Raw genomic sequence first — 21,456 nt, 5'->3', positions numbered from 1 at the left:
AGCCTGCCTTTGGTTAAAATATTCATAAGGTAATTAAACCTATGTATCTGTTCTCTGGTAAACTTCAAAGAACCATTTGCTACAAATCCATTGCTACAAAATAAATAAATTCACAGGAATTGACAGAAATGGCAAAGCATACTGAGGACAAAGGGAGAAGCTTAGTAACAAACATCACTTTAATGCAACAGCTTGCCAAAAAACGTTTTCATCACTGATACAATCTCTGTAAAATAGACCTTTAAAGGGATTCTGCTGATCAGTTACAGAGGTCTTCTTCGTTTCTTTTCACACTCTACCAAACCGTACACTTAAGACTCGTCGCAATAAACCATTTCACAAAGAGCAGCATTGTAACATACTCTCAGAGGATTCAGAGCAGACAAGGAGAAGGTGGACTAAATGTTTTGGTTAAGAATAAAATGAAGACACAGTTAAAAACAGCCACCTTTGAAACAGGTCATTTTAACAGCGTTTTCATTTTTAAAAATATTTTCATGATTTTGTCCATTTCTTTCTGTTTTTTCTTCTATATTGCAACATGCATTTGTTCAATACACAGTTTAAGTTATAAATATATACAGATATGTTTGCAGAGATAAATATATATCTATTACAGTATATGCATTTATAATCTAAATAAATACATATTTTCACTGGCGCAGCATCATTATTATTATTATGATTTTTTACCACTCATCATTTTGACTGTCATCTACATTAACATTGACATTGGTGGAATCATACAATTGACTCTTAACCTTAAACAACCACTTTGCACACACAGGTCACACAAGAAAGGAAACAGATACAGAAATGTTTCTGATTGCACTTAGATTCTATGCTAAATATGTATATTTTTATGCTAAATATGTATATTTCCAGTCATATCATCCTATTTATGCCTATATACTGTAATATTATAGACAATTGACTGAAAAGAAGTAGACAAATTACATCTCCAGCATGTCGCTCACACAACATATGAACTGAACTTGGCAAGAGCATTTGACTAGGAGAGTGACGGTAACAGAGCAAAGAGAAATACATGTATCTGCACCTTGTCGGAATGGCACTCTATTGCCCAAAATATGTTCACTGTTGTAGACAATAACACTAATGCATTTTTACATGGTGATACAGACCTCAGCTGCCATGAGTGCAAACATTTACCAAATGCACACACACTCACAAACACTTAAAAGTATACTTCACCCAAAAATGAAAATTCTACCATCATTTACTCACCCTCATGTTGTTCCATACCGATATGACTTACTTTCTTTCATGGAACATAAAAGATGTTAGGCAGAATGTTCACTTCATATGGGTTTGGAACAACATGAGGGTTAGTAAATGACAGCAACATTTTCATTTTGGGGTGAACTATCCCTTTAAACACAATCTAAGGTCAAAATGTGTATGGAAAACAGCGATACAGATCACTAAACAGAAGCTTTAGTGTAAAATGCTGACTTCAAATAATCAAACCTGAAGGAAATAAAAATACTGTGCCACCACAGGATTTGGACTGATTTCCAACTACTTAAAAACTGATTATCAGTAATCATATTGGAATCTGAAAAAAAAAGAAACAATATGATAATTAAAACACTGCATCCCAGCCCAATGGTTAGGTGTTGGCTGAGCAGGCTAAATGTAGCTGAGGGTCAGATGATGATGACATTATTGAATTCTTGTGTAAGATAGTATCAATGTGATAAAAAGAAAACATTCTGTAGAATCTGTGGTTTAAAATATTTGTTTGTCTTTTAAAACAAAAGGGATAATTGACCCAAAAATGTAAGTCTTTGTGATAATTTACTCACCTTCATGTTGTTCCAAACCTATATGACTTTCTTTCTTTAGTGGAACACAAACATATTAGGCAGAATGTTAAGGACTTACATTCTCAGCCTCAATTCACTTTCATTGCATTATTTTTTTCATACACTGAAAGTGAATGGTGACTAAGGCTAACATTGTGCCTAACATCTCCTTTTGTATTCCATGGAAGAGGGAAAGTTAAAAACACTTTTGAAACAACATGACGGTGAATAAATGACACAATTACAATTTTTAGGTGAACTGTCACTTTTACACAATGCAGAATCCTCAAGAAATTCCCCTATGTTTGTTTTTTGGGTTTCAGTAAATTCACAAAGTTCGTTCCTGCAGCGGTGTATCCCAGCTCCTCTGCTGACTGTCCTGTGTTAGTACTATGTGACCTCAAGAGAAGCCGGGGAGACGCGGTCACACTCGGCCCGGGAGCGCAGGCTGTGCCACTGTTCCACCGGGGTGCGCTGGGAGCTCAGCAGCCTGCACCAGTGTGTGGTTTCCTGTGCACCGGTGGAGAACTGGCCGATCACAATGCGGCCGACAAAATCGTTGCTACTCTTCACATTGTGCCCATAAACTAAAAAGGAAATGACATTGAAATAAATGTTACATTTAAACAATATCACTGAGTAAGAGTGGTGTTGTACTGAAAATATTAATGGCATATAATCTTTATGATATATATTGAGATTTTGCTTTTTTTTTTACAGAAGTTACAGTATACAAACAAGTTAATATTGATTAACTTACAATTTATACACAATATGGCCAGTTATTTTGTCTGTTTTTGCTCTAACAAAAACACTTACAATCAAAGCCAAGCACAAATTGACAGCCTGTGTAGAACACTGCAAACACATACAAGCAAAGTGTTTCAAACAGTAAAAAGTCGCTGTGCTGTTATACTAGATATCAGCACTCTTGGAATGATGTTTGTCCAATCAGATAAGAGAACCAAAAATGACTACCTGACAAAAGATAATAAGGGTAACATCTTGTTATTTGTAATGGCTGCATGGGGTATCCATATTTTTAATCATTAAATTGAAAATGTAATCCACTCTATCCACTGTTTTAAGACATAGTCACACACAAATGTGTCTTCTCATTTCTTCACCTTATTATTAATCTTTTCTGTCAATCTGTTCTCCCTGCCTCAATCCAATTTAGTTAATGGAGTCAGGTCAGAGTATGAGGCACTGTTAATTTCATCAGGTTGCTCATAAACAAGATTCAGGACTCCAGATCTCACAGTGCATCACGACTGCAGCTGCCGAGGCTGCACTGATCAGACCAGAGCTTGTGATATGTGTCTCCAAGCAAAATCAGCTCTTGAGCAGAGGTTTATCACTGCATGCCAAGGACTCTTTCACCTGGGTCTGGCTTAAGAAAGCAGCTAAATATCCGTGTCCAAAATGTATTATACTAACTCCTCATAGATTTTTCAAGCCACATCCACCAAACTTGGCACAGATAGTGAAGTTTTGTTCGTCACCTCGTTCACCTCCATACATTGACTCATATTTCTTGTTTACTGAGGTCTCTCCCTATAGAAGCCAATGGGCTCTAGTTTGAAGCGAGAGACTGCTTTGGTGGCTTTAAAGCCTGTAAAGACTGACTATAGCATGAGCCAATAGCATTCGAGTGCAGGGTTTGAATAGAGCATATCATTGGCTTGAACCACTGAATGAACACACTGAACCAGTCGAGTCGGTCTTTTGAGTCTGAACGAGATGAGACATCTCATTCATGAACGAACTGAATTTACTGGTATACTCATTGGTGAACGAAATGAATTAATCACTCATACATCTTATTCGTGAACATGGATCTGCTGACTGACTTAACGAGAGGAGGCATGTTGTTCGTTCAGTTTGGCATGTGAGTCAAACGCATGCAACAAGGACAGAAAGGGGTGAAATGCCCTTAGAAAGGTTTATAGGTATGCACAAAACATAATCCCCAATTTATGAATGAGTAAAAATGAGTGAAGATGGACAGGTAAATGACATGAATTATGAATAGAAACATTATACTTTGGTGCACAGTGTAAGATATTTATATTCTTTAACTTTTTTTAAGTTTTTTTAAGTCTTAGCAAAAGTGAAGCCCAGCATTTGTCAAAATACAGAACCTGTTTTCTTGTCATTTGTGCTGAAAACATTCATGGTGTTTAATCTCTATTGTCTTTGTATATTTGTAGACATGCAAATTCTATTTGTGTTGCTTTGTCCAGACTGACGTGAGCCAGTAGCATTCGAGAGCAGGCAGTGAAGAAGCATATCATTGGTTTGGCATACTGAATTAATACACCCCTTCACTGAACTAGTTGGTTATTTTCATTCGTGTACAAACTAAATGTACTGGTACACTCAGTGTTGTAACTACATGGAGGGCAGGGTAGGCAGCTGACCAGTGTATGACATAGTAATATATTGACAATATATGACATAGTAACAACCGCTAATATAATTTACTTGTTTTTGTTAAACAAACACAGTTTAAACAAGGCAGGAACAACTTTCTTGGTATTTATCTCACTTAAAGTTGAAAAAAGCTGACCAGCTCATGGTTCTCCATAGTTTCTTTTTAAATTCAGGGTTCTGACTCAGACCTTTTCTCTGCTTCCATGGATTATGGGATATGAAGTGTCCAGTAGGTCATCCGGGTATTTCTCACAAACCGTTGTATGAATACTGAGGATTCAGACATACTACTCAATTGAAATACTGTTTGTGGCATAAAGTACTACAGTACATAGCAGGGAAGTATACAGTACATATTTGGAGGTGGTATCTGGATCTAAAACCTTCGGATGACACACAGCTCACAATAAAGACTGACAAACTTAATCTGCTACTGTGTGAACATAGCCTTTTTGTATTCAAGGTGTGAGTTACACCTCATAAAATGGATGGGACATTTTTGTTCATAGTGGATCTACAGATGCTTATTTACTGAGAATCTTCCCTTTTCCCTCACTTGAAATGATGAACAGTAATAAATTTAATTTTCCATCACATCAGTACTCATTTCTTTCTATGTAGAACCATCTGGAATGTAGTAAAATGCTTGGCTAAACCACATTCATCTGTCTTCATGCTCTGTGTAATAAACGTCAGTTCAGAGACAGACAAACAGTGAGCTGTTTGAATGGATGACATCATGAGTTTAAAGCCAGGGAACAGGCGTGGTCCAAGTTAGCGCACATGCATGTGCTGGACTTGGTTTGTTGAGGTTGTGACATCATCAGCCCATGTCACATTAAACAGTCCTGGGAGAGCTCTCTCGCTCTACATTTTGTGATGAGGTACAGATGTGTCTATGGCTAAGCATATAAAATACCAGGGTTGAGGTGACTCCAGCATCACAGGTCATCTTATAATGCAAGAACAGCTCCTGCTCTAAAAGGGTAAATGTGTATCATTGGAAGTCAGTTTCCCTCAAGTTCATACAGGTGCCCGAGCAGAGTAAACGACAGGTGCAGTTTGACAACCAAGTGTCCAAATACTTTTGTCTGATATTTAAACAATGAATAATTCTTATGTGACTGCACACTGTAAAAATGAAAAGATACTTGAGGCAACATTTGGGTGCCACACCGGCTGAACTGTCTGGAGAAACTCTAGACATACTTTCAGTTCTCTGAGAAACTCTGAATTCCTGCAAGAACCCTAGACAATGATAACAGTTTCTTCAGTAACACAATCATAAGGGAAAAGCTTCAAGGCTTTTAAAATGTATTTTGAAGTTCCTTGAGGACATAAATATGATATTTGGGGCTCCATTAAAGGGTGTCTGAAGGATCTCCAGAGGGTTCCACCGGTGTGACATCTGAGGAACCCCAAATGGTGCCTTTGAATATCTTTTTATTTTTACAGTGATATACCACATCTCATTTGGCTTTTGTGCCCAACTATGATGATGGTTACCGGGCACAATTTGGACCCCTTCTGTGCATAGCTGTTTGATGGGAGTCATGTTTACCAGAGCCAGGAGATCTGTTTCCACTCATTGCTTCAGACAGCATATGGACATAACACCATCATTAAACCCCCATTACCTGCTCTGCCAGAGGGAAGCTTCAGTTAGAGAGAATGATACACAAAGAAATAAAAGTGAAAGAATGAGAAGAGAAAAGAGTAAAGAGTAAAGAAGAGGAGAGAATCAGGGATACAAAGAGAGAGATTTTTCAAACAGGCAAGGAGGGAGAGACAGAGGCCCGGCAGGAGTGAGATTGCAGGCAGTGTTTGATTGCAGGTCTTTGTAGTTTAAAACATCAGAGAGTGGCAGTGGGCAGACAGCCCTGGCTGGTACGACTGGGAGAGGCACATGCTGACCAATCTAGCTGGGGCACAGGCCAGTGCCTCACAGAGGAGCTCTCAGAGTGGGATATACAGTGACCACAAAAAAAGTCGATTTTAGAAAGTCTGAATGTCTTTGCATTAGACAACAAAATATCAAACCGATGGCATTTATTTTAAAGAACTATAGTACAAACACATTTTTTCAGCAAAAAATGTCACCAACACAAACGTATTAGGCTTTAAATGATCTACATTTACATTTAGTCATTAAGCAGATGCTTTTATCAAAAGTGACTTCCATCCAAAGCGACTTACATTTACACATAAATGCAAATTATAAAACAATAGATTACAAAATAGATTTTGTTCAAAATTAAGACAAAAACGTGTTGTGACACTTTGTAGTTGTCAAATGTTATAGCGGAACAGGTTCATAGTTAATTTGATGAACTACACTTATGGTTACTCTGCTAGGGTACCTGTGTGAACTTGAGAGGAACTGAATTTACACATCCACTAAAAATCATCTAGAGACCAGTTCGTTAAAAGTCATTGCAAAACTGTTTCTTTGTGTAAATACCATTATTCACTATGCACTGATTAATCTTGAAGAAAACAAAAACATTACAGTGGAAGCTTTGATGTTGGGCTGTGCAACTACAGTTAAATCTGTAGCTCGCTGTGCTCAAGTAGAGGAGGTCAATCTCTGCACTGTGCATTCACAGTGCATGGCTGCACCTGGGTGACAAGTGCAAATATTAAATGTCAGTGTGTGCCCATGCATGGAATCTCAGCAAGAGCAACTGTCCAGGTCAGCTTCTGACTGGCAGCACTGGTAATTGCATAAATTCTATTGAATTTAAATGTACCATAATGAGGTGCCCCAGAGCAGCCCTATGTGACAACCTAGATTTCTCTAATTGTGAGGATCTCAACATCACCTGGTTATGACTGGCAATGTCAAACTTTCTTAGGTGTCCAGAAAGATTGAATAGTTATGAAAATACCATTATTAATGATGGGCTCTTCTAAACCTCTAAATACTATAGATGAGGCGGCATCATTTATAGAGTCTTTAATAAATAAACTAAAAAGTCTGAGGTGAAGCAATTTCTGCACCACTAGCATCACAAAACACACAAAAAAACTGACTGTTCAAACAAGTTATGCAAAACCAGGGGCTGAAAACTCTTCAAGGAACGAAAACCGAAAACGAATGAAATTTTTAGCAGAACGTAACCAAAAACCGGAACAAACTGTAGTTTCAATTGTTCCGGAGTGAAAGCGTTATTTTTAAATGCTGGTAGCCGGTTATAACTGGTTCATTTTGTTAAGATAATTTTTTTAATGAAACTAAAGACCAAAGGGTTTATCACATAAATCTTTGGAACTACACTTCATGTTGCCCGAAAAAATGAAACATGTGCTTTGATCCTGAAGGAAACTGCTACATCACACATTTCTTTGCCTAACTGCCTGTTGTGGAATGTCGCATTCTCTGAATGAAGACCTTTTTAACAACTATGCATAATTACATAGTCACATAATCACATACTACATATACATGCATGGCTAATCCTGATACAATGAAAACATTATCTCAAAAAGTACATTTCTCAGTTGTTTCCAAGTCTTCACTGAATTATTGTTAGATATGACGCATTAATACAGATTTGATGCTGCTGGGTTTTGACTGAGAATCAGATCTGTAAATAAAATTATATTTAACGGTTAATTAACTGCTTGTTATGATTTCTATGGCAATAAAATCCACCACGCAGGAAAAAAAAAATAGCATATTTTCGCTTATTTTGGTGAGGCAAATGGCTTATTTTGGGCTTGTTTTTCCATACCAGCTTGTTTCTCTAGAGAGATCTGACAACACTGCTATTAATATTTCACCCACCCCTTAGTGCAGAGTACTGTCATTTTAAAAAGAATGTTATTAACCGTTCTTTTATTTGTTCTCAGTAACCTGTTGGAAAGGAGGCTGCGAAACTTCTGAACCAGAACGAAAAAAATACAGTTTTTGCTCAGAAAGAAAAGAAAGAAAAACATTAAATTTTTAGTCCCCCTGCAAAACACTTTCCCCGTTTGCCATTGATCAGCCAATCAGATTGTCCCATCCTACACTCATGCCATTGGTTGAGCCTATGTTTAGTGTTGGACTGGTCGGGACTCTCAAACAAACAGAGCGATGTTTTGATAGAGCCACATAGCCACAGTGTTAACATATTTTGGGGAAATCAACCTACGAATGGCTTATAGATGACAGATAGATGTCTTAGCATATTAAGCTGGTATAGGAGAAAGTATTTTAACATATAAAAAAAAAAAAGACCACTTCATATCTGACACAAGTTCATCATTGTTTGAAGTTCTCTATTTATTTTGGTTAGTGCATATTCCAGTGTATGCATGTTTATGTTCAAAACAATACCTGTAAAAACGAGGCTGACTTCACTCAGGTCATCTTGAGATACACGGAAGCTGAAGGACTCGTTGTAGTTGGGGTCGATGGTGCCCCTCATACAGGATGTTTTCTTGGTCTTCATTAGCTTTAGCCCTGTCACTAACTGCACCTTCACAAAAGGATCTGGAAACAGAAAACAACATCAAACATATCAACCTCAAAGAAAACATTTTGATGGCCATGAAAAGGCAGCAGACAGTCAGCCGTGAAAACATTAACGATGTCTGAAATGTTAGAGTAGAATGAAGAAAACAAATTGAACAACATTTACCTGAACCTTGGCTCATATCTGTCTGAAGCAGCTGCTTTGCTCGGATAATGTCCACATTCAGCCTCCCAGCACTGGGCAGATAGTTTAGCGACAGAAGAAGTTCACCAAGCTCAACCTCATTCTGAGAAAACAAACTTTGGATCAGTAACTAATTTTTTTATTCTTTTTAAAGGTCAGATAACAGAAGATACAAGCTGAAGTGTAACGGTACTATGGGAAACATTTGTTAAGCCAATCGGCTCACATGGTGTAAGCTGATAGGTCCTTTAACATGTAACCGGGTAGCCAGTCAACTTGTGTACTCTCTCATTGACATTTAAATTGCTCAGTTTTGCAGACAAGCCAGTTTCACTGCTTTTTTTTCTCTGAAACCCTCCTCCTCCCCAGCTACACATGTCTAGATCTGCTACATGGGGATTGTTTGTATGTCTAACAATTGCGGCAGCATTTCCTACATGCTTGATGCAGCAGCATGTCTTGAATTTTGTATAATTGTGCAACAGCATGTCCACATGCTTAATTCAGCATGTCTGTGAATGTTCTCACAGTAGCAAGTCTTCATACTTGCTCTGCAGCAGCAGCCGCAGCAGCGTAACAGATCTAGTATGCCAAGTCCAAAATCCTATCAATAGGCTATGTCATACCCACATTAAGATGCTAAATGTAAATAAATATACTTCAGCTTGAAGCAAAAAACTTGTAGTTCTATGTGATATAATTTTTTAGTTATTGTGTAAGCACCACACCTAAAATGTAAAAAAAAATAAAAAATGTGACGCAGACGAATGGTATTACCTGAGAGCTGGGCACCAGGGCCTTCCACCAATGTCCTCCCTTTACTAAATCAACCTCACTCAGAGGGAGAGCAACTTTCCCAATGACACAGTGCCGTGAAAACTTGTCAAAATCCACGACAGAGAGCAGCAGAGTGCGTCTTTGGGCCTCTAGAAAAGGGACCTCAAAAGTGAATCGTTCTTCAAAAACTGGGTTTTGGGTCTTGCGTTTGACCCCAGTCTGTCTGGAGTTCTTGTGGTCAGGCAGTAGGCTCATCTTCACATAGGGGTTTGAGTGAGCTATGTCCTGGCGAGCACCATCACATGTTAAGGGTGGGGGAATGTCCCGGGCCTCGATGACTCGCACAGTGAGGTGGCTGTTGATGAGATCATACTGTGTGCTGAAGTGCAGCATGCCCAGTTGGTATCGTACCTGAATCTCCTCATCGGTCAGAGAGTCAACATCATCACTACATGAGTCCAAGGAGTACAGGCGAGGCTCCAGTTTGCGGAAGTAGTCATCTGGTGGTGTCGGGGGTTTACGCAAGGGCTGCACCACTTCTTTCCTGGGTCCCATGGCCCAAAACTCTATAGGCTTTACATCCACCATGGGGGAGCTAGGTCGGCGGGCATTCAGACCTGAGAGATGTGAGAGTCAGACTGGGCATCCAACAATGAAAGTTTGACCACTACATGAAAAGCCTTAAAATCATTATTTGCTCTGTAGTTTACATTTTTGTGATGTAATTGGAGCACATTCTTGAGCCATTATGAGGAAATAAGTGACATTTAATGGAATAGTTCACCCCAAAATTTAATTTCTATCATTATATTTACTCACCCTCAAGTTGTTCAAACTTGAATTCTTGAATTCTTGAATCTTCATGCAACCCTTTTCCATACTACAACAGTTCATAGTGACCACATTGGTCAAGCACCAAAAAGACTAAAAGACACAGTTGAAGGACCACAAAAATAGTCCACGTGACTTGTAAATTATATTCCAAGTTTTCTAAAGGCATACAAATATATTTTTGTGAAAAATAAATAAAAATTTGGTCATCATTCACTCAAAATCTATTGTGTTTTTGGTCTTTTCTGGAGCTTGACAACCGTGGTCACAATACATTGTCCTTGAATAGAAAAGTGCTGTGTTTTCCATGAACAATACAACAACATACGTATTCGATACAGCATGATGTTGAGTAAATTACAGAATTTTTCACTTTTGGGTGAACTATTCCTTTCTGATTCAGCATACGAAACATCATATTTTTGCCAGTCTGTATAAATCACTCACTGGCGAGCTGGCCTGCCAGGTTGAAGGTGGAGCGCAAGGTCTCTGAAGTGGATGGCCTGCAGTTTGTGGTGGTATCAGATAAAGCAGGTGAAGCAGGTTCATGGGTCATGATGTGAGAATTTGAGCCTTTCTCATCATTACATTCATTGACACTGAAAGAGATGACTTTGTTAAGCCTATGTACTGAGATACACTGATACATTATTTAAGTACAACTGATGTTTTGTGAAGCATTCTGCATGAGTTAATAATACAGTTATTATTTAGTTTGAATGAAAAATTGGATCGCTCCAGATGCATCTTTCCATTAAGTCCCATTATACTACTTTTACCTGATGATCACAAAAATGAATGCCAAACAATGAACTAAAATCAGCATTCTTACAACATATGCCAACAGCTTTAAAGATAAACCACAGAGAGGGAACAAGCTATTGCCTAGTAATACTATGCAGATATAAATTCATGCAATCACTTTATCCAGCACTGCTGAAAAATATGATGAAATGGAGGGTTTGCTGATGCTGACCAACATGGGCTGGCACAAGCCTTCCAATGGACAATCAAGTCATAATTGAATATGCTAAGAAAAAGAAACATTTCACATGAATTGGCAAATGACAGTGGAAAATATCTTACACTTCCTGACCCTGTGGCTGATCCCATTTCTGTTGCAATGAGGATACTAATGAATTTACATTAATACTATTGTCAAGTGTTGTGTAATATCTATTGCAACATCCTCTTCTAATTTGGTTGTTTTTCAACTATTGAGCCAAATAATCTGTATGGGATTTCTTTATGGATGCCTGATTCCGAATCATTACTTGGGGATCATCAAGGACCCTTTGTGTCCATGACTACAGCTCAGAGAGAGATAGTTGTCATAGCAACAGAGGATTCTAAAACAAATGGCCTTAGGAGCTGGTAGAAGCAATGAGAGTTGCTGGACTAATAGGGTCAGGTATGTCATGATGTATGCAGTTGAAAAAAAAAGCGCATCCCTTGCATTTTCATTGTGTCAGATTGAGGATCATTCCATGGTTATATTGTTCTTGGATGTCTGTGCAGATCAGATTAAAAGGGGAGTGGGGGCCACACTCAAATGAACCTCAGTTCTGAGAAAACACAGTCTCATAATCGAAAGCCTTGGAACTCAACTAGCCATTTGGTCCATGTTTTGGTTATACAGAAACATCCAATTTCCACACAGCAAGAGCTCAGTCTGACCAGCATGAACCTACAGTCACCACAGCAGTGACCACATCATTGCAGAGCTCCATCCCACTCCAAGTGTGATAGACATTTCACAACAGGAACTGCAGATTTGTTATAATGTGTATAGCAAAATGGAAACGTAAATAAAACACATGTATGGTCACCCTTTGTTTAGGCCCCATCACATTCTTCGAATAATGTAAAAAAAAAAAAAAGATCATTATAAATGGCTTAATAGCCTGTGGTGACAACCAAATTGTCCCTGGTAATACATGATTCACTATGATTTGCTCCATAACCCAGTCATATTATGACCTTGAGTTGTATGTTTTAAAAACAGGTCCCTACAAGGGCTAAGGAATTCTTTCTGTTATGATTAAAGAGCATACACACCAAAATTCTTTTTTTTTTTTTACTGAGATTTAACTCTATGTTACAGCTACAACTAGTATTCCATTCCGATTGTCTCTTTCTTGGCTTATTATTTAATCAGACTGCCGAAAGTGAACACATTGCACTCACAGCCATGATGGAGTCTGAGCTGGGAAAGGCCCCAGAATCTCCACCTCCTCATCAGTGGGTTGACAGCAGCTACACTCCCAGCACCACTGCCAACAGGAGTGGCACGACCAGTGACACAACAGGAAGTCAGACAGTTTGGACAGAAGACCCTGAGAAGGAGACAGCCAAGGGATACAAAGAGTCTCCAGTCATTCAGAAGAGTGACTGATTCAGATCCATCCTCAAAGTAAGCAAAATATCAAACAAACTCAAACACATAAGGCAAATTATGATGAAATTAGAAATGAATGATTGGTGCTTTACAAGATAATTTTTTTATTCTCTGGTCATCTGCACCTCAAAGCAAAAAAGTTTAAATGTAACAAAATGAATCCTAAAGAGCCTTTAGTCTTAAATTCCTGTTTTTCCAGTGGTACTTTTTAGTGAACCATACAAGTCAATAACTATTCACTAACAAAACAGTGATTCTATTCAAGACCCCATAAAATGGTTAGACAAATACAAATGTCTTTGCATAGTTATTTTTTGATCTTGTGTTAACACACAATTAATATATATACAGTATACATACAGTATATAAATAACTAACAGCCTTTAGTTTACATCTAACAAAACCATTATTTGACTGTTTGCTTTTGTTAGCAGGTGGCAGGTGTTTTTAGAGGCCCTTCTAGCAAACCTCTTTGGCAAAAATGTCACAGATTTGCCACTCATTATTTTAACAATCAAATGAGCTTCGTGCCAAACCCTTCATTGCCACAGGTTTTCCAGTAGTGGCAAATTGTCCAATGCTGCTAAAGGTTTGCTGCAGGTTTACCACTAAACCACAAGAGCTTCAAATTACTTTTGGAAATAATTTGTGGTAAATTGTTTTGTTTGTAAATTTCTCATTCTAGAGAGCATTTTATTGAATAAAAAGCTCTATATGCATACAAGATGAGTAATCAATACTTTTGATTTTCCTACAAGAGAATGACATTTTAAATGAGTATGGCTTATCTGCAAAAGGTTTATTTTGTTAACTTTTAGGAGTCACTCATATATAGGAGGCTTCAAAGCTAATAGATATGTACTGTATGTCTTCTGGCCTTATATTCGCATTGTTTGGTATTATTACAATTTATACTCCATCAAATGGCATAAAACCAACAGGATGTTAATTTACAGAGAGAGGGATATTTATGTGAAACACCACTTAGAACCAGTAGTGAACCAATGTGACCCACATAGTGAACCAGAGATGAGGCCAGCCATGTTTGGATTGAAGATCTAGATGACAGAGTGGTTAGGCTGTGCCATTTTAAAAACAGAACTTCCTTATATTTGATAAGGTGACTCCAAAGAGACAGAAGAACACAATAAGCTCATAAAAATTACTTGCTCCTCCATTGAGGCTGAATATGTGCCCATGGTTTCTTAAGTAATGAGTCACTCAGAGCAGGATGTGGAAGGTAAAAGAAAATAAAACATATAGGTGCATGTGTCAAAGCATTTCACAATTTGAAAAGTCTGTGGTTGTATCACATATTTGGGGTCATGCCTGGACAGGTTTTTCCTATATCACTGTTCACAAACAGATACAAGTTAGATGTGTGAGTGAATCATTTATTTATCTATGTGACTGTACGTACCTCATTGATGGGTTCCAACTGTCCTTTTAAAAATTTGAGTGAGGAGGGTCGAGGTTATGTGCAGGAAAGAGAAAAAAGGGAAGAGAATCACAGTAGTTTAGTGTGGGGTACAGGTACACAACTTACATAAAGCACCTTAACTGAACTTTACTGTTGAGATGACGATTTGCAATAAAATGTTAAAACTAAAATTTAGTAACATTTAAATCCGTGAAAAGTTTGAAAATAATAATAATAAAAATAAATAAAAATACATCCGTAAACCTTTTGTTTTATGAACCGGTAGACAATACTGCCATGCAAATGCAAAACGTATTAACTACATATTTTGTCAAAATAACAATCCACACACACACACACACACACACACACACACACACACACAACTCAAGCAATTTTTCTCAGTTTCAGTGTTAGCATAGTTACCTCGTTTTGCCTTTGTTGGGCAGCATAGTTTAGTAGCATTTTAAAAGTAGCCTACTAAAAGTAAAAACAGTATCAATCAGGCCTACCTCTTATTTGCTCATTTTTAGACTCATGATAATCTAATCTCCACCCTCAGATTACTGTAATTATGAAGGAAATCTTGTTTGTTCTTTTAAATTTCACATTGATGGGAGAGCAAGATAAAAAGCATCCTCACAATATTACACATGCAGGGTTCGTACAGATGTTTCAAAGTTAAATTCAAGGACTTTCAAGGACTATTCAACACATTTTTATTTGTTTTCAAGGACTATGCTCAAGATGTCATTAAAACAAATTCTTTATTTGTTAATTTTAAATAAAAATATTTTAACCAATCAGTAAATTTTTTTTAATTTTTTTTAATTTTTATTTTTTTTATAAAACACCACGTATTACAAGTACAACAATGAACATCTTTAACTACATATTCTCACAGTAACAGTTCTTGGTTCATTCATGATGAAATTGATGTGCAATTGTAGTGTGCTCCCTTAAAATGCACTTCGCTTTCCAACAAATGTGAATAACTGGGTCTGTAAGCAGTAGTCCATATGACTCACGTGCTGTGTTTCATGTTATCTAAAGTCACACAACAGATTTATGTGAGGAACTGACTAAAATTGCAAATGGGTCATTGTCAAAAAAATGTGACTTTCCAACTTACAAAATAGTTTAGTTTTTGCCTATAAACGCTGAAGGTATACATTTTGTAACATAATGACATACATTTTTATTCATAAAGGACAACTTGGCTGTTGTTCTTTTATTATTTCATTTTGTTTCAAGAATGAAGCAAGTTAACACTAAGTTAACACTAACGAGGGTTCAATGGGGTACAACACTAAATATTTTTGTATGAAAATATTAGTTAAAATGTGACTTAATAACTTAACATGCTGGGAAAAATCCCTATATGCATATTTAAGCAGCCTCTGAACTTTAACCTTAAAAATGATTTTCCACTACTTTTTGTATTTAAAAAAAAAAAGAAAAAAAAAAAAAAAGAAGAAGAAGAAGCAAAAAAAAAAAAAAAAAAGGTTTTAACTTTAGCTGTCTCGTTTGGAAGGTTGCGTGCTAGGTAGGACGCGTCCTGTGAAGGCTGCAGTATACCGACCGTCCTCCTTTAAACAAGCCTCGTTTAACCTGTTGATGCTCATTGACCAAACCCATGGGTTTGACTTTACCTTGCTTAAATTAGTTCACATTTACCATATAGTGTGCTGTTCATAATTGTTCATAATGTTGACAAATTATACATCTTTATAATATGTCAACATTATTAACTCTTTTTTGACTAGACTATATAGTATATGTGAACTAATTTAAGCAAAGTGACATTCAGTTCCTGATAAACAGAAACGTAACATGGTTGCTATGACAGCACGCCACTCTTTAAAAAGCGCGAGAGCTTTGAGTGAGAAGGGAACAAAGTCCCTCTGGAAGGGACGTATGAGGTAAATTTTAGGAGAGTTATAATGATGTAAAGAGAAAAGAAAATAGATTGTACAGGTGTAATTTTAGTCTAATAATTTATTTTAATTATATATTCATATAATTATATTATATATTCTGCACCCATCTACTGAGGTACTTCAACTTGGGAATTAACATTACTTGCGTTTGAACATCATATTTACGGGCAAATTGTCGTTATTTTTTTTTTTTTAGACATTTCCGTTGAAGCAAAGAATTGTGGGTTGTGAGTGCCCACGAAGGTTACACCTCATGCATCCTCTGAATTCCTGTGAAAGAAGGTTGCATTCGAAGTGTCCTACTCGCTTTTCTGAAACGAGACAGCCTCGATGACTTATGCGGCCTACAAATGCAACCTGCGGAGGACGCATCCTTCCAAACGAGACGCAGCCATTGATAATAGCAATGCCATGAAATCAAGGGACAAACATTCTTTTTAAATTATTTAAATTATTTTTTGCACACTTGTTCGGCCTTGCACTAATGCTTTTATTAAAAATAAGTACAAAATATATACACAAATAACTTTACATGTCACAGAAGTGGTGTACCAGCTGAAGGGGACAAGGATTTTATTCAGGCAATTAACAATTTCAAATATATTTTCTAAAATATTTTGCAAAACAGAGCAATTGAAATGCAATTTCATATCATTAAAGGTTAGGTTATAAAATTATACAATTTTCATGACTGAAAAAGTCAAGGGACATGACTTTGTAAACATATTTTGATATTGCCCCAAATGTTGTCAGAAATAACCTATTTTGTGAAACATAAAGCTTTCTTTACACAAGGGGGCGCTAGACGGCTCACAAAACTGAAGCCTCCATTGATCTGCATTCAAATCATTCAAAATGTTTTACATCTCATATAATTTTTTCACTCTGGAGATAAATTTTTAATTAAAACTGATAGTTGCAAGAATTCATACTTGTTAAATCCACCACAGCAGTATCTATATATATATATATATATATATATATATATATATATATATATATATATATATTCAATCCTCCAGTAACAATTGATTGTGATTGGCCAATTCTGAACAGCGCTGCCAAAAGTAACAAGTGCCACGTGACAGCCGTCTTTGCGCTTCAGCAGTGGTCTGTCGTCGTGTTTTTCCGAAAATAAATACATTTAATTTATTAAATGATTTAAGCAGCGTATTTTAAGATTTTCTATAATTCAAGAAATTTTTAAGCACCTCTTGGTAAAATGTACTATTTTCAAGGGTTTTCCAGGACTTAAATTTGAAAAAGCCAAATTCAAGTACTTCAAGCACCTTGTACAAACCCTGCATATGACACGCACAATACATCTGATTATTAGTATTCACTAATTTTTTTTAAACAAAAAAATCTGTTATTTCACTTAAACTACTGGAAGAAGGCTTTTTTTTTTTTTTTCTCTCCCAATTTGGAATGCCCAATTCCCACTACTTAGTAGGTCCTCATGGTGGAGCGTTTACTCACCTCAATCCGGGTGGTGGAGGACAAGTCTCAATTGCCTCCACTTCTGAGACCGTCAATCCGCACATTTTATCACGTGACTTGCTGTGCATGACACCGCGGAGACTCACAGCATGTGGAGACTCATGCTACTCTCCACGGTCCATGCACAACTTACCACGTGCCCCATTGAGAGCGAGAACCCCTAACCGCAATCACGAGGAGGTTACCCCATGTGACTCTATCCTACCTAGCAACCGGCCAATATGGTTGCTTATGAGACCTGGCTGGAGTCACTCAGCACGCCCTGGATTCAAACTCGCGACTCCAGGGGTGGTAGTCAGCGTCAATACTTGCTAAGCTACCCAGGCCCCCCTGGAAGAAGGCCTTTTAAGAAAAATATTTTCCCCTTAATTATTTCTTGCAGTAACAGTTAAAGGGTCTTTAAAAACCAATCAATGCTAATTTCCTTTAAAAATAATATTGAAAAATACCTTTTCAAGCTCATTGTTTTTCCCATGATAGCTGTATTGGGTAAATGGGGTTCCTTAGATGCTGATTTATCAGTTAATATATCTAAACACCCTAAAACATGCTATATTTACTTGAAAAGCAAAATTGTATATGATAATTTTAGCAAATATATCAATGAAGCTCAGTAGATTTGGTTAGATTTGTGCTTAAAACAAGAAAAAACTATTTGCCAATGGGGTACAAAAAATAAGTTTTCCTGCTTAATATTTTGTAGTAAAATTAAGGATCTTTAGCCATTCTCACTGGAAAACAAGACAATTATTTTTATTTATTTATTTTTTTTGGAGTGAAAGCACATTAATTTATTTCGATAAGCATCCCAGTAAGGACCATGCTAACTGACAGTATGTGTTACACACTGTCAGGCTTCTGCATCCAAAATGCAGCTCTAACCTATGGTCAGGGACAGAGTCTAAAACACAGCAAATTTTATAAGATAAGATCAACATATCTGACGGAGCACACACTCAATACACACACTTAAAGGAGGGGTGTTTGTTTACGCCTTCCTCACAACACTTATGAGTATCTATGTTGATTTCCCCCCTTTCCCCCACCTCCTGTTCCTGCGCTCAACCTCGGCTCGGCTCTCTTGCTCCTCATCAGTGGCCCAATGTTGTCTAAGCAATTAGCTGTGGCTATAACCATGGTAACAGTGATGTGAGTGCCTGTCGCCCCCAGCCCGTACCTTGCTGCTGCTGGCTCAGGCAGAGATGACGCATTAGGGTCACTAAACTGGGAGCAACTGTCTCTATTCCTTACCAACCACAGCCAGGGGTCTTTGGCACAATATCATGAATCATAATACAGCAGACAGACATACATTAAAACAAGCACACGTACAGTTTGGATTCATGTGAAAGTGATCAGTGTGCCTTTATTTTACCGATCTAACATCGTCACACGTGATGCTGTCTGTTTTGATTGTACATTTAAGCATTAATGATGTTTTACTTGCTTGCATTAAATGAGTTCTATTATTTCATGTTATCTGCAGAATTTTGTGTCTTGAAAGAGTCAATATTAGATGTTATGTAAAGACAGTCTTTGTAAAGCTGTGCAATTTCAAAAAAATTATCCACAGAAATCAATAGGCATTTAGTTTCTATGTATTGTGCTGTATATCTATCGTGGAAAAACAAAAACTGTCCACATAAAACCTTTTAGTATTACATGATCAAATGTTATATTATTTAATAGCAAATATGATAATGAAGTGATTACAGAACAGTAACAAAATATACTGAAATTATGTAAGGCCTTGATCAGAATAAGAGATGCTGCAGAGCAAAAATAATCATGACAGGCAGATGCAAAAAAAAAAAAAAAAAAAAAAAAAAACAGAAAACAAACAACAACAAAAAAATCACGAACAATTTTCCAAAGGAACACATAAAGAGAGTACATGGAGAACTGATAAAAAGTGTAATCCAGAAGGCGCCAGATGGCAGAGTGTGTGCTACAATAGTGACTGGGACTCACCTGTGTGTACGCCATCCTCCTCTTACACTTGCCCCACTGTCTTACTTTCCATCCAGAGCAACATAGCACTTTCTGGTTCCAGAGTTACTCATTATAAAACAGAGAACAGAAAGAGAGAGAGAGAGAGAGAGAGAGAGAGAGAGAAGGAGAGAGAAAAAAAAATCTGTAGAAGTGACTCAAGCAGTGAATTCAGGTCTCCATCGACTTGGTTACTCTATCAATCCTTTTAAAATCTGCTTCAGGAATAATGATTTACATCTCTTCCAGATACAAAACTAACAACCCCCCTATCTCTCTCTCTCTCTCTCTCTCTCTCCATCTATCTGTCTATCTCCTCTTCCTCCCCATCATCTTCAATACTACCCACCCAGATGCTCCTAATCTCCCTCTCTTTCCTGCCTCCCTCTCCAGTCGTGCCTACTCCTCAGAGATGACACGCAAGACAACCAGCTCTCCTCTCTCTGGAGAGAGCAGCGCCCTCCTCCCCTCCTGCCCCGTTCCTTTCAGAGACCAGTGACTCATCCAGGTTTTCAGAAGCACTGATGGGTATCAAATCTGTTATGTACATCCCTCCCCACCTTTCCAGCCCATTTTTACAGCACCTCGCTGGCTACAACTACTTGTTTCCTTCACCACAAACACAGCGAAGAGGCTGAGGAGAGACAGGCAGACGGCAGGTGAAACGGCTAATTGCTGCAAAGGAAACATGTTATACAGGGAGTTTACTAGAGCCAGGGTCTGTGTGGCCACCTGCTGCAGCTCTGGATCAGAGAGCAAAGAGCATTTGAGAACACACACATCTTCTTTAAAATATGATGCACAAGTTGTGGGATGGTTTACATGAGGCTGAAAGCTGTATAGTCAGTATAATATAATTTATGGTTGAGCAATTTAACCTCAGTAGGTGGATTTTACAAGGAACTTTAAGGTAAGTTTCCTTGCAAATGGCAGGGGCACATGGCCTGTTGCAGTGTCAGCTGTTTTGTCAGAGAGGTTATGGGGTGTAGAGTTTGAGCGTATACTATTTGAACAATTTTGAAATAGGCTAATTGAATTCAGTTTCAGTTGTGTTTTTCACAATTATCCCAAAGTAGCTTTACAAAGAACAGTGTCATATACAGGTGCATCTCAATAAATTAGAATGTCGTGGAAAAGTTCATTTATTTCAGTAATTCAACTCAAATTGTGAAACTTGTGTATTAAATAAATTCAATGCATACAGACTGAAGTAGTTTAAGTCTTTGGTTCTTTTAATTGTGATGATTTTGGCTCACATTTAACAAAAACCCACCAATTCACTATCTCAAAAAATTAGAATACATCATAAGACCAATAAAAAAAAACATTTTTAGTGAATTGTTGGCCTTCTGGAAAGTATGTTCATTTACTGTATATGTACCCAATACTTGGTAGGGGCTCCTTTTGCTTTAATTACTGCCTCAATTCGGCGTGGCATGGAGGTGATCAGTTTGTGGCACTGCTGAGGTGGTATGGAAGCCCAGGTTTCTTTGACAGTGGCCTTCAGCTCATCTGCATTTTTTGGTCTCTTGTTTCTCATTTTCCTCTTGCCAATACCCCATAGATTCTCTATGGGGTTCAGGTCTGGTGAGTTTGCTGGCCAGTCAAGCACACCAACACCATGGTCATTTAACCAACTTTTGGTGCTTTTGGCAGTGTGGGCAGGTGCCAAATCCTGCTGGAAAATGAAATC

General features: G+C 37.6%; 1 protein-coding gene across 1 annotated transcript; it reads right to left on the bottom strand.

Moving 5' to 3' along the window:
• Window positions 1-146: 146 nt before the first annotated feature.
• LOC127450742 (synaptotagmin-17-like) lies at window positions 147-20,192 on the bottom strand. Its single transcript, XM_051715068.1, has 8 exons — window positions 19,746-20,192; window positions 14,335-14,352; window positions 12,704-12,852; window positions 10,964-11,115; window positions 9,686-10,302; window positions 8,891-9,011; window positions 8,587-8,742; window positions 147-2,416 (listed from the first exon to the last, which is right to left on the bottom strand). The coding sequence occupies exons 1-8, from the start codon at window positions 19,758-19,760 to the stop codon at window positions 2,220-2,222; spliced, it is 1,425 nt and encodes a 474-aa protein (XP_051571028.1). The 5' UTR covers window positions 19,761-20,192; the 3' UTR covers window positions 147-2,219.
• Between the last annotated feature and the right edge of the window lie 1,264 nt (window positions 20,193-21,456).

Source organism: Myxocyprinus asiaticus, chromosome 13 (genome assembly GCF_019703515.2).
Source record: "Myxocyprinus asiaticus isolate MX2 ecotype Aquarium Trade chromosome 13, UBuf_Myxa_2, whole genome shotgun sequence".
Classification (NCBI taxonomy): Eukaryota; Metazoa; Chordata; class Actinopteri; order Cypriniformes; family Catostomidae; genus Myxocyprinus; species Myxocyprinus asiaticus.
Note: the sequence above shows the minus strand (reverse complement) of the source record. Positions and strands in the feature narration are given on the sequence as shown.